General features: G+C 45.4%; 1 protein-coding gene across 1 annotated transcript; it reads right to left on the bottom strand.

Moving 5' to 3' along the window:
• Nucleotides 1-4,094: 4,094 nt before the first annotated feature.
• Rtp4 (receptor transporter protein 4) lies at nucleotides 4,095-7,859 on the bottom strand. The gene is made up of 2 exons (XM_051150783.1): nucleotides 7,634-7,859; nucleotides 4,095-4,881 (listed from the first exon to the last, which is right to left on the bottom strand). The coding sequence occupies exons 1-2, from the start codon at nucleotides 7,789-7,791 to the stop codon at nucleotides 4,320-4,322; spliced, it is 720 nt and encodes a 239-aa protein (XP_051006740.1). The 5' UTR covers nucleotides 7,792-7,859; the 3' UTR covers nucleotides 4,095-4,319.
• Between the last annotated feature and the right edge of the window lie 4,880 nt (nucleotides 7,860-12,739).

Below are 12,739 nucleotides of genomic sequence, written 5' to 3'. Positions count from 1 at the left end.
AAGCAACCTAATAAGGCAAGGGTTCATTTTGGCTCACAGTTCAAGGGAATGCAGTCCTTCACAGCAAGCATGGTGGTGAGAAGGGTTTAGTGCTTGGCCCCAACTAGGAAGCAGAGAGAGAGGAGAGAGCAAATGCTCAGCTGGTTTTCTCTTTAACTTGGTCCTGGCCCTAACCTATAGATGTCACTGTTCAACAAGTAAAATAAATCTCCCACTCTTAGGCAACATGATTACAGCTGCAACAAGACTATGTCTCATTGATGCCCTGCACGTGTTTTTAATCCAATCAACTTTGTGGCCAAAATTAACCATGACAATAATCACCTTAGGACATTGGACTTGGTTATTTACAGTGTAAGTAGTGGTAGTTGAGGGTTGGTTTGTTGTTGAGCAACTAAAGCATCCTTCTGTCTTGGAATCCCACCATGGTAATCACATCTAAACTGTTGTTGAAGAAGAGTGAGGGTACAAGAAAAGACAGGACAATTTGAGAAGAGACAGCACAGAGTAGAATGCAAAAATAAAGAAGTTAGTTAATTAATAAACAAATAAATAGGGATGATTTGATGAGGTGGGGATCTGAAAAAAAAAACCAAATAAACTATCACTTTAAGTGAAGTGTTCTGGTTTTTTTTAAATCATGGTCACATGTGTACATAGCTTAAGAAATGTAATTTTGTTTTGCATGGTTATACATGCCCTTAATCTCAGCACTCAGGAGGTAGAGGCTGGTAGATCTCTATGAGTTGGAGGTTAGCCTGGTCGACATAGGGGGTTCATGATGGCCAGATAATCATAGTGAGACCCTTTAGAAAGAAAGAAAGAAAGAAAGAAAGAAAGAAAGAAAGAAAGAAAGAAAGGAAGAAAGAAAGAAATGAACACCCATAAAGCTTTTCAGCTGCCCACTCAATCCCAGACTTTCTGTCCACATGTCTGTGTGCCTGTCCTTTCCTCATTCCCTAATTTCTCCAATCAGATCAAATCCAAAGCCCTGCCTGTGGCAGTAATACTTTAGGTCAGATCTCAGGATCCAATCATCCTTCAATGAATTGATCTGCCAGCTGAGAACCAAGGCTTCAGCATATAAAGCTTTTCAAAAATATTTAAAACTTTGAAGTATAACAGATAGGAAGCTTGGAGACAGAGAGGTTAGAGGGAGAGAAGTGTGAATGGATTTTTAAGATGGGCACAAAAGATAAACAAACAGCAACAACAAAAGAACACACGTGTTATGTTAACTCCTACCAGAAAGCACCCAGGAGAGAAAAGATCCTAAACCATCCAAGCAGAGAGAGTGATTGCTGATGTCTCTGTCATGGTCCCTTCAGTGCTGGCACTTTGGTTACATGAGTGAACTAGCCATAGAAGAGGGGATGGAGGCTATGAATCTGGCATGAATTTCTGATAGATAAGATTGATACGTATGCCGCTGCTGACTTCCCAGTTTGCCATCAAAACGTGATCTCTCAATGTAATACCACCCCTGAGTGTACAAACCAGATAACTGGCAGCAAAACTAATTGCATTTCAACACATCATCACAGAGAAAGCAGTGATTATTAGCTTTTTATTGGTTCTTCGTGAATTTCACATGGTGCACTCCAACCTCACTCATCTCCCCCTCCCATTGTACCCTCTCTCCACCCTTGAAACCTCCCCACCCCCAACAGAGGGGAAAAAAGCCTCTTTGCGGAAGCTGTAGTGTGTCACAGTATGTTCCACAGTATACCCTTTTGTCCATCCATACGTCTTTGCTTGCAAATATTCATTACAATGACTTGTTGGTTTGATATGAGGCCTCTGGCTTCTCTTACTCTATCAATACTGGATCCTCACGGGGACTCTTCTCCAATATCCTGTTGTCACCCTGTGTCATAGAGATCCTATAGTTTGGGATCTACAGGACCAGCCCTTTCATGTACTCCAGCAGTTTATTGATGGGGTAGATGTTGGGGTAGAGCAATTCAAAGCCCTGGGTCTAGGTGTGAGAGATATATCAGCTGGTCAGCCCTCCAACTCTCCCACTCTCACATCCATGGGGATGGCTCACTGTCAAGCCTCACATGCAGGGTAGCTCTACCCTGCTCACTGGCCTGTGCCGTGCAGGGCCTGCTCTCCTAAGTGCTGCAACAGGTGAGAGACAGGACCACATCTCCAGCCTGTTGATGGTGGTGAGGGCAAAAGGGAGGGAGAAGATCTCTCCTTAGCCAAAGCCACCACATAGCAGACAAGTGGCAGGGCTGGCTCTCCCACACACTCACGTGGTCAGGCCAGCTCACCCACAATCCCCCCCACCCCCGCTCCACATCAGGGTCAACTCAACTTTGCTGGCCAGGTGAGGGTCAGGGACCACTCTCCCACTCTGATGAGCTCGGCCAGCTCTCTTGCCCGCCATAGGTGGCAAGGGATGGGAAGGGGCCCAAGTTTCTGCCTTGCCAATGTCACTACATGGCAGACAAGTGTTGGGGCCAGCTCTACCACAGGCTCTACCACAGGGACTGGCTCGCCTGTGCCCTTGCCACCAGGGTCAGCTCTAATGTTCTGCCTAGACAAGGCAGAGCTAGCTTTCGCAAGTGCTCCTGCTGGTGAAGGTCAGCCTGCTTTCCTACACCATCTAGGACCACCTTCCCAGGAGTGGCACTGCACGCTGTGGGATAAGCCTCCCACTGAGGCCAGACAAGGCAGCCCAGCTAGGGGAAAGGGATCCAGAGCCAGGCAACAGAGTCAGATACAGCCCCTACTCCCATTGTTAAGGGACCCAGTTGATGACCAAGCTGCACATCTACTACAAATGTGTAGAGGGTCCAGGTTCAGCCCATGGATGCTCTTTGGTTAGTAGGTCAGACTCTGTGAGCCCCCATGGGCCCAGGTTAGTTGACTCTGTAGGTCTTCTTGTGGAATACTTGACCCTGGCCCCCAGCTCCTTCAATCCTTCCTCCCCCTCTTCCACAAAACTCCCCAAGCTCAACCTACTGTTTGCCTATGGGTCTTTGCTTCTATTTCCATCAGCTGCTGGATGAAGCCTCTCAGTAGGCAGTTGTGCTAGGCTCCTGTCTGCAAGCATGACCTTTTCCCCTTTTAATGTCAGGCTACAAATGAAGCCTCTGGGTCAGTTTCCCACAATTCCCAAAACTCATGTGGTAGACAGAGAAAACTGGCTCCAGAAAGTATTCCTCTGACCTCCGCATGTGGCCTGTGGTGTGATGTACACACACACACACACACATATGCAAGCACACATTCACACACATATGCACATACCTACATACCTACATAAACACACACACACATATATACACATACCCACTCTCTAAAAATAAATGAAACATACTTAAAGTTTAAAGCCATGTGATGGCAGGCTCCAAGGAAGAGCTCATTTCTGCTGCTAGAACTTTGAGAAGTTACCTGGTAACTTTACTGGCAAGCCTTTCCTTCATTTTTTAAGTACATCTCTGCAACCTCTGCTGCGATCCTCAAACCTCTTGTCCTCCTGTTGGCCCTGTTGCCTCTCTCTTATGAGGCCATATAGTCCATGGACTTCCTTTGCTCTGACAAAATATCTGAGAAGTATTTCTTTGAGCTCCAGGTTGCAGGCATTAGTATGGTGACTTGACTACTGTTTGGGGACCCGTGTTAAGGCAGGGAGGTGCATCCTGGGAGGACAAGGATACTTACCTCATGGTGACCAAGAAGGACGAGAAGGGACAGATTGAGGGGCTCAATATGCTTACAAGATGGTGCCCTAACGACCCTCAGCCCCTTAAGCCCATGTCCTAAAGTTTTGGCTACCTCTCATAGCACCTTTACTCTAAGAACAAGCCTTCATCTTTGAGCTTTTGGTGGATCCTGATTAAAAAACAAGACAGGCCCTACTGTTATTACTCATCCCAATAAAGCAAGACAATTTACTTCAAGATCTTTTAATTAATCATGTCTACAAAGTCCATTCTTCCAACAAATATAGCTTATTTACAAGTTCTAGGGGTTAGAGTAAGGGAACCTGGGGTGAGGAGAGTGTCACAGTACATTTGCAATAACATTGCTTGTGACCGTTAGTTCTCATCAAGATTTAATCAACAGAGCTTGATTAACAATAAGTGAGCAAGTGCATGCAGATCCTTCAGCAATCCAATACACATTTGTTATTGGATCTATTGTGCATTGGTCTTGTTTGTGTTTTAGGTTATTCTCAGAGCATGTCCACCAAACCAGGCTTATGCTATATGCTTGGCCTTGCTTGGTAGCAAATCTTTCACTGCCATATTAAAATGATATCCATTTTATTGATAACCATAGAATTAAAAAAGACCACAAACCTATTATCTGATGATAAGACCAAGAATGGTAACTGCAGCAATAGCCAAAATACCTAATAGTGATATACTTGAGTCACGGGGCTCTGTGCGTTCCTGAAAAAGCCTTTCAGAAGACATATTCCCAGGCTGAGGTGAAGAGTAGCAGCTCTTTGGTGGAAAAGAACTGTGACTCTTTGGTGAAGGAGATGGGGATTTGGGCAGCTTTGCTTTGGGTTTAAAGGCACACCCTCCACTGCGGCCAAGAGCGCATGCCTCACAATTGCATGCGTCATGGGGCCCATCCACAAACAACTTTTCATCCAAACACGCATTTGGTGTCGTTGGTATGTTCCTGAAGCCGTGTCCATAGTATCTCCGCAGAATATAATTGACTAGATTCTTCAGAATCCTGTTGATGGTCTCTGTGGAGAACTCAGGATCCTCAAACCGAGACCCAAAGCACTTCTGGCACCTCTGAGCAAAGATTCTCATGAGGACCCGGCCCTGAGATAGCTCCTTGTACATGTGGCACAAGATCTTCACTTGGGCAGAAGACCAACCTCTGTTACAGATGGAACATTGGAACCTGTAGGCAGAAAAAAGAAGGCTGCAGTGTCCTTGGATGACCACTCACCTGAGAGGAAATGGCCAGCTAAGGAGTTCTAGGAATCTCCTTCACTGTGGAGAACATCATATGGTTTTGAGTGACATGGCCACAGATAAGCAACAAATAGAGTCACTGTGCTTTAGATCTTTAGATCTTTTTCTGTTGCTACTGAGTCCCCGCTTTTGGTAGAAAAGCCTCTCTGAAAGTCTTAGCAGGACGAGGATTGTTAGCCAAGCAGTGATGGTGCACCACAGGCCTTTAATGGCAACACTCGGGAGGCAGAGTCCTGGAAGGTCTCTATGCTCGAGGCCAGCCTGGTCTACAGAGTGAGTTCCAGGACAGCCAAGGATACACAGAGAAACCCTGTCTCAGAAGAAGAAATCCACCAAAACAAATAAAAAGACAAACAAAAAAACAAAGAAGAAGAAAATTGCTACTATGTGCAACAAACTTTCTTCATCATTACAATAACATGAACCTTCTATAAAGCATGTATTTTGAGACACACAATATTGATGCCTTTCAAGTGTCATTTCCTTTTATCATTATGCCATTCCTCATGGGTATTGTTGAACTTTTTTAAAAAGTAGATATTAAAATGTATATGCACACAACTTGCTTGGGATATAAAGTACAAGTGGCAAAGGATTGTTTTCACTCCAGGTCACTGAAACCAACTTTATTCATGTACCTACTACAGAGCGTCACCTCTAAGGAACAACATGACTAACACATTAGAACATGGAAACCTACAGTGGAGAGTGCATAAGGGGTAGAGCACAGTATGCTGGAGGTAGGGCAAGGATGGGCAGGTACCCTTGAAAGGGTAAGAAAAGAACTGAGGGTTCAAAGGTGCCCTAGAAAAGGCCCCAGGGTTCTAGGAAAAGAAGGTTTGACTTCCCTGACAAGGAAGGGAAACCTGGTGCTAACTTGGGACTACAGGGAGCATAGCCAAGAAGTAAAGGGTATTCCTCAGAGACTCCCCTGTGCTGGGGTTTAGCCTTCTCTCTTAGGAGCTAGTAACAAGCAGGGGTGAGGCCAGGAGAGTTGCTGCAGCTTGAAGGGACTGGTAAGGGCTAGCACAGGAAATGCCCTTGACATTCATGGTTTTCTTTTTAAGATTTATTTATTTTATGTATATGAGTGCTCTGTTTTCATGTACATGAAAAGACAGAGTCAGAGACCATTACCGATGGCTGTGAGCCACCACGTGGGTGGTGAGAATTGAACTCAGGACCTCTGGAAGAGCAACCAGTGCTCTCACCCGCTGAGCCATCTCTCCTTCCCCACCCCTACCCCTGTTTTCTTCTTTTCAGTTCCCGCTCCACAGGAAATACCACTCTGGGACCGGATAAGGCCTGCCCTAGACTAGCTGCTCTGACCCCTGTATGTGCTGAGAACTAAAACTATGCCTTAGAATAGCAACACAGGCCCATTAACAGCAAACTACTTTTGGTCAAGAGAATAGAATCTTTGGCCAAGTGGGTATTTAACATTTCAACTGGACCAGCCAAGCACCTGGCCAATTGACCAGCCCTCAGGAAGGAGGTTCTAAAAAGACAGGTTCACCCCATGCCACGCTAGAAATAGGTGAAATGTCCTCTTAACGCTATTGTACTTTCCCTTCCCAGGATTCCTGCTCCATATGGCAGGAGCTGACATCACCCAGCATGGCAACTCTCCTTGCCTGGGTTCATAAGTCTGGTCACTTTTCTGAGTTACTCAGAAAAGCATACCATTCCCTTTTCTCCTTCCTGCCCCTGTTCTAAGCATGCTTTCTGCGACACTGGCCGTGCTACGTGCTCTCTCCATGCCCCACCCCTGCTGTGTAGCTGTCTACCTCCATGTAGCTCCGCGGCACCTTGACTCACACAGCATAGCCTCCTCCTCCAGGCAGCTGCCAAGATTTACAGTTTGCCCACTCTGTGGCTTTTTCTTTTTAAATTCTAATAAAATTGTCCTCAAGCTTCCATTTGAGTGTCCACTAAGGACCCACAGAAGGAATCTTGCTTTCCCTGGTAGCATCTGGCAGTTATACCAGGCCACGCCAACATTTCTGGTAACAATGCCCGTGGCAGGTCACGTGTCATCTCCTCTATAAACTATCACACTGCAACACGGAAGGCAGACTCAGACTACGAACAGCTGTGCCCCCTGTTTGGACCTACGTTGTCAATAAATGCATTTTTCCACTTTATGTCTTTTATTATGTTTTCTCTTGGTAAGAAGGGTGAGCCGATGGGTACAAAGCCAGGCCTTTTCTGCCTGGGGATCCGGTAAAAGAGAGCCAGAGAGAAGGCTTTGTGGACCTTGGGGGTACTCTTCAAGGACTCCTGAAATGCTTTTGTAAGGAGACCTGGAAGGACAAGAAACTTTCTACATTAAACACGATGGCGCACACCTTTAATTCCAGCACTCGGGAAGCAGAGGATCTCTGAGTTTGAGGCCAGCCTGATCTAGAGAGCCTAGGACAGCTAGGGTTACCCAGAGAAACACCGTCCCCAAAACAAAACAAAAGCAAACAAACAAACAAACAAAAAAACCCAAAAACAAGCAAGCAAGAAAGCAAGCAAGCAAACCAAAATGGAGGCTTGGAGAATTCAGGGGACCCTAAGCAGCTTCATGACCACAAAGAGACTGGGCACTCTAGCTAGCTACATATGTTCTTTCTTTTATTATAGTAAGCTGCATCACCTTAGTGGGGTCTTCGGGAGGACCAGACTCCACTCACCTGCCAGGTACTGTCTGCTGGTACTGCCTCCATCCCAGGGCCACCTCATCTGGTACAATGCTCTTATTCAACTGCAGGGTCCACCTGTTCCCGGGTTCCTCCTCCTGGATCAGTTCTTGAAATGTGTGCATCCATGTACTGAAATCGGAGACCGGCATTCTCGGAGGTAGAAGCTAAGGACCCAGGTTAGTGAGCAGCTCCCTGTCTGGCTCAATTCTGGGAGGGGTGGGGGAGGGCAGGGAGAGAGAGAATAGTTTCAGTTTCCATTTCCTGGCTTTAGCTTTCGGTTTCCTAAGAGCACGGAACAGTTCTTCGTTGGAAAGGCAGACGGCAGCAGAGGCTCTCCACTGGGTTAAAGGGCCAGTCCCATTACTGTGTTAAGGGGCCACGCAGGAATGCCAGAGTGTCCAGTTCTGGTTTGCGTTCAAGGCGCTCCTGTTTGTGGACCACTCGTTTCGTTTTCCTATAATTTTTTATTGTAAGCAAAGCACTAGTGTGAGGATTGGATTAAAGGAGTGCCTGGTGACTGAGCAAACGGTGCCTGAGTAACAGTACCTGCCCCAATAAATGTTAGTGACCTGGTAGAGATCTGAGGAGAATTGGAGGAGGTTGTGTATCCCAGATAAATCTGCAATGCAAGCCCCCAAATAGGGAAATGATCCTGGTGTTAAAAAAAAAATTAAACACGGGTCTTTTCTATCAAACACTATAAAACTTGTGTTTGCAACAACGACAACAACAACAAACCCTTAAATCTTTTTTTTAATCTCCTCCACCTTGTGTGCAAATATTTTAAGGCCCCCTATGTATCTGCTAACTCCTTTGTTTATTCAAAGGCCCTGCTACATTCTGGGAACTTAAGTGAATTAAGTGGTTGACCCCATGCAGACTTCATTTCTTTCCTTCACAGATATATATATGTAGTCTTTAAGCTGTGAAGTCAGACCCCAGACAAAGGGGGAAAGACACAGTCTACACCTGAGTTAGAGTCAAAACCAGCTGTGCTGTCAGTCCTGGTGTGTCCCACTCCTGACAAGACCCCCATGGACCAGAGGTCAAGTTTGCTCTGCCCAGACATAAAAATGTGAGTCCTGGTCTCTTTTCTCATGGCCCAAAAGAACTTCTCTCTAACAGTGAGATTTTGCAAGTGAACCCATCCAGAGCTAGCAAACCATGCCTTAAATTGCAGGCAAGTACATAGAGGTAAAATTTGAACCTGGGTCTTTATTATTTCAAAACCTGCTGTGTCTGTACCCACCTCACTGCCTGGAGAGCAGCCTGTTGTGAGCTGGCACAGGGTACTAGAGTCAGAGGACCACAGTAAAACCCCAACTTGGCACTCAGAGCTGGAAATTCCTCCATGCCTGGGGAACAGACTATGAAACTGGGCTAGACCAGCGCTGTCTTGTCACAGCAACCCCTTTGTGCCAGAGGTTCTGAAGATTGTACAAGAGGCAGTATGAGAAGATGTCTGTGAGAGAAATCCAAAGCTGATAAACCCCGGCAGTATTTCTGGATCCTGTTCCTCTGGATTGCAGTAACTAACTTGGAATATGTGCACTGTGCTCATCTACTGGCTCATAGCATCTTCCTTTTTCTCAGATCCTGTTTGTCTTTGGTTCTGTGCGTGCATGAAAACCGCTGTGGCTTACAAGCCTAGTGAGGGCCAAGTTTGGAAGACAGCCAGCTAGCTGCCTCTGCAGATTGCAAAGGTAGAAATGTCCAGACTGTGGACTTCTTTGCCATTTAGAAAATGGCTCAGTGGTTAAGAGCACCGCCTACTCTTCCAAAGGTCCTGAGTTCAATTCCCAGCAACCACATGGTGGTTCATAACCACCTGTAATGTGATCTGATGCCCTCTTCTGGCCTACAGGGGTACATGCAGGCAGAACATTGTATACATAATAATAAAGAAAGAAAGAGGACTCTCTTGATGTTTTTGAAGCCTTGGGTTTGAATATCAAGTTCTACTTTCATATGTAAATTACCCAGGAGGAAACGCTGGAGGCCAGGTTGGGGACTTCTCTCAACAGAAAAAGTAGAGTGAATTGCTGTTGAGGGAGAGAGTTTGTCAGGGATTGAACTAGATCTTTAAACATATAAACATATCTTACCACATGTTTTACAGTGCAAGGCATGCAAAGGAAAATTACCTAACTCTACCCTAGGAACCTGAGGTCAAGATGCCCCAGCTAACTTAACTTCTGTTAAACTGCTTGCTTACACAAATCTTACCTCATGCAGCTACCAAGCAAGCTAATAGAACTCGTTTTTGCCTTTAAAAGGCTTTAAAAGGCCTACTCTTTTTGGCTATAGATACTTGCTAGTATTTGTAGACAACTTCTCAGGATGGCTGGAAACCTACCCTATGGGAACAGAGACTCCTTCCATAGTTACTAAGAAACTTCTTTAGGAAATAATTCCTAGGTTTGGACTGCTTCTAGTTTTGGGGTTCAATAATGGCCTGGCCTTCATAACCAAAGTATCTCAAAAACCTAAAAATAAAAAGGTATAAAATATTAATTGGAAATTACATTGCCCATATAGGCCACAGAGGTTGTAGGTCAGGTAGAAAGGATGAATAGAATGCTTCAGGAGACTTTGACCAAATTGGTCATGGAAACTTGAAAATTGAGCCAACCTCCTCCCCTTGCCCTGCTCAGGGCCTAATGTGTTCCTTTCCAGGAGGGGCTCACTCCTTTTGAAATGTGTTTGTGAGGTACCTCCAACCATGCTGACACTCTGAGAGATTCTCCCAGGCAGAAGTGTGTAGCCACATCCTTCTCAAGTCCTTCGCAGGCTTTGCAGGGAGCTCACCATGCTACTGACAGTGAAGGGAGTCCTGCCAACTTCCTTCACCCACCAGCTCCACCCAGGAGTGTTGGTTTGGATAAAGAGGATCCCTGCCTGTACCCTGGAACCTGTCAGGAAGGGCCCCTACCCAGGTATTCTCACCACCCCCAACTGCGGGGAAAGGGTGGTTGTCATCTCTGGATTCATCATGCCCAATTTAAAAGAAGAAGAAGAAGCCACTGATAGACAATCAGTTGGACCATGGACACCTTAAGGATAACATAAGACTGACCAGAGTTTACTAACCCAGAGTACATATTCCTCATCCACCCCAGATCTGAACATAAGAAAATCCAGAAACTTTCAGGTGGACCTCTGCTCTCTTCTGTCCCTACCAGAGGTGAAACTGTGAGGTTCTAGGGAGGGACAGGAGCTATCAACGCAGGCAGTAGAGAAGACTGGCTAAAAAAGGGCCTTCAGTGAAGGAAAGATAAACCTGTTTTTTAGGATCTTAAGTGTGGGATTGGAACGGTCTTGTGAGAGAACAGGTGAGGTTAATCCACTAGAAGAGCAACCACCTCGTGCAGGAGCTTAATTGTTGCCAGCTGAGAAGATCACATGAACAGACTCTGGGAGGAGATATATAAATGAGCCCAGACCTGGAGGCAGGGCCTTTGGAGACTTGGGATCCTTTTGGCTGTTCATCGCTGCACTTCCAGACGCTCCTAAAGAGAACCACTCGAGGGAAGGCTTCGGGGCTCTGGCTCCTGCTGAGGTTCTTGGTTCTGGTTACTCAAGGTTCCAGCAGAAGAAATCCTGCTGATTCTGCCAGGAGAACCAGTCCTTGGAACTGATATCCTTATGGTTTTGTTATTGTGTCTATTAATCCTCATTTCCTATTGTTTTGGTTGGTTAGTTAGGTTATAAGTGACTTATGCTCGGTCACTAAGTTGTTAATAAAATATATTGGTTAAGAAAATTGAGCCTACACTACAGGGACTACAATTTTATGCCTGCCCTGCCAATGGTCCTGCCAAGGATAAGGTATCTGTATCTTGTCCTCAAATTACCATCTTGTTCCCTCCTCTTATAAGGTTTGGTCAAATGCCCAATGAACAAAAGCTAGCCTTGAGGACTTCATATCCCTCCATGCTCCTGAAGTGGCTTGACTAAATGTACCTCCTCTAAGTCACTAGGGAGTCACACTCGCACTATATATTTTCTGATCTATGTTATCCCCCACGTATGTGCCTATAATGGAGAAGAAAGGAAAGCTCCTACTGGCCTTGACTCAATGTTAATGAGGGTCAAACAGGCCTCAATTCTGATCTCGATGCCACTAGGGGCAGGAATAGCCATTGCAACTTCCATAGGTGCCTCAGCCTTGATTGTTGGGAACCAAAACTTTAGGGGACTCTGTTCCCAGAGAGACTTAGACCTAGGACATTTGGAGAGTTCTATTTCCAGGACAGAGAGCCAAGTTGACTCCCTTGCTAAAGTAGTCCTACATAACTGAAGGATGCTCAATCTCCTTTTGTATGTGCGAAACAGGGAGGACTTTCCATGACCTCAGGAGAAACATGCAGTTTCTGTGCCAATGAGTCAGGGGTATTTAGGGAAAACCTTGCCATGATCAGGGAAAACCTCAAAGAAAGGAGACAGAAACCAGATAATTGGTATTAGTCTCCGTTCCCATGGTTCCTATAGCTGACCATTTTTATTGTCAGCATTAGTCAGGCAGTTTATTTTTATCCTGCTCTAGCTTATGGTGGGACTCTCTACACACAATTGCATGGATAACTACATCAAATAGAGAATAAATTCAGCTAAGCTACTGATCCTTAGGACCAACAATGCCCCCTAAAACAGGATGAGTCAACAATTTTTTTTTGAGTATAAAAACCAGTGAGGGATGTGACAGGGCAGTCATTGCAGAGGTCCCTCCATGTCATATTCTTGCTGAGGCCATCTCAGGTTTACCTAGAATTTGATCCCCTTGATGGAAAGTTGCTACTGTTAATTTAAAGGTAGGGAATAATAAATGTTTATTATTAGCCCTATAATTATTACAGTGGTATTTTCTAACCCACTATCAACCAATAAAAACATGGACACCTGTTATATTTTTAAATAGCCTTGCTTCACCTGGGGCAGGACAGATATTAATCCTCTAAACTACCTTCCATGTCTCCCTGCCCCATCCCATGCCATCTGCTCCTAATAATTTCTATTGAGCTGCCTCTCATCCATAATCCCAAATTCTTGCTGAAGTTCTTCATCTGCACCAAATTCTCCATCCATGCCAGTCATGTG

The sequence above is a fragment of the Acomys russatus genome, chromosome 8 (genome assembly GCF_903995435.1).
Source record: "Acomys russatus chromosome 8, mAcoRus1.1, whole genome shotgun sequence".
NCBI classification, from domain to species: domain Eukaryota; kingdom Metazoa; phylum Chordata; class Mammalia; order Rodentia; family Muridae; genus Acomys; species Acomys russatus.
The sequence above is the reverse complement of the archived record's forward strand: the minus strand, read 5'-3'. Positions and strand labels throughout refer to the sequence as shown.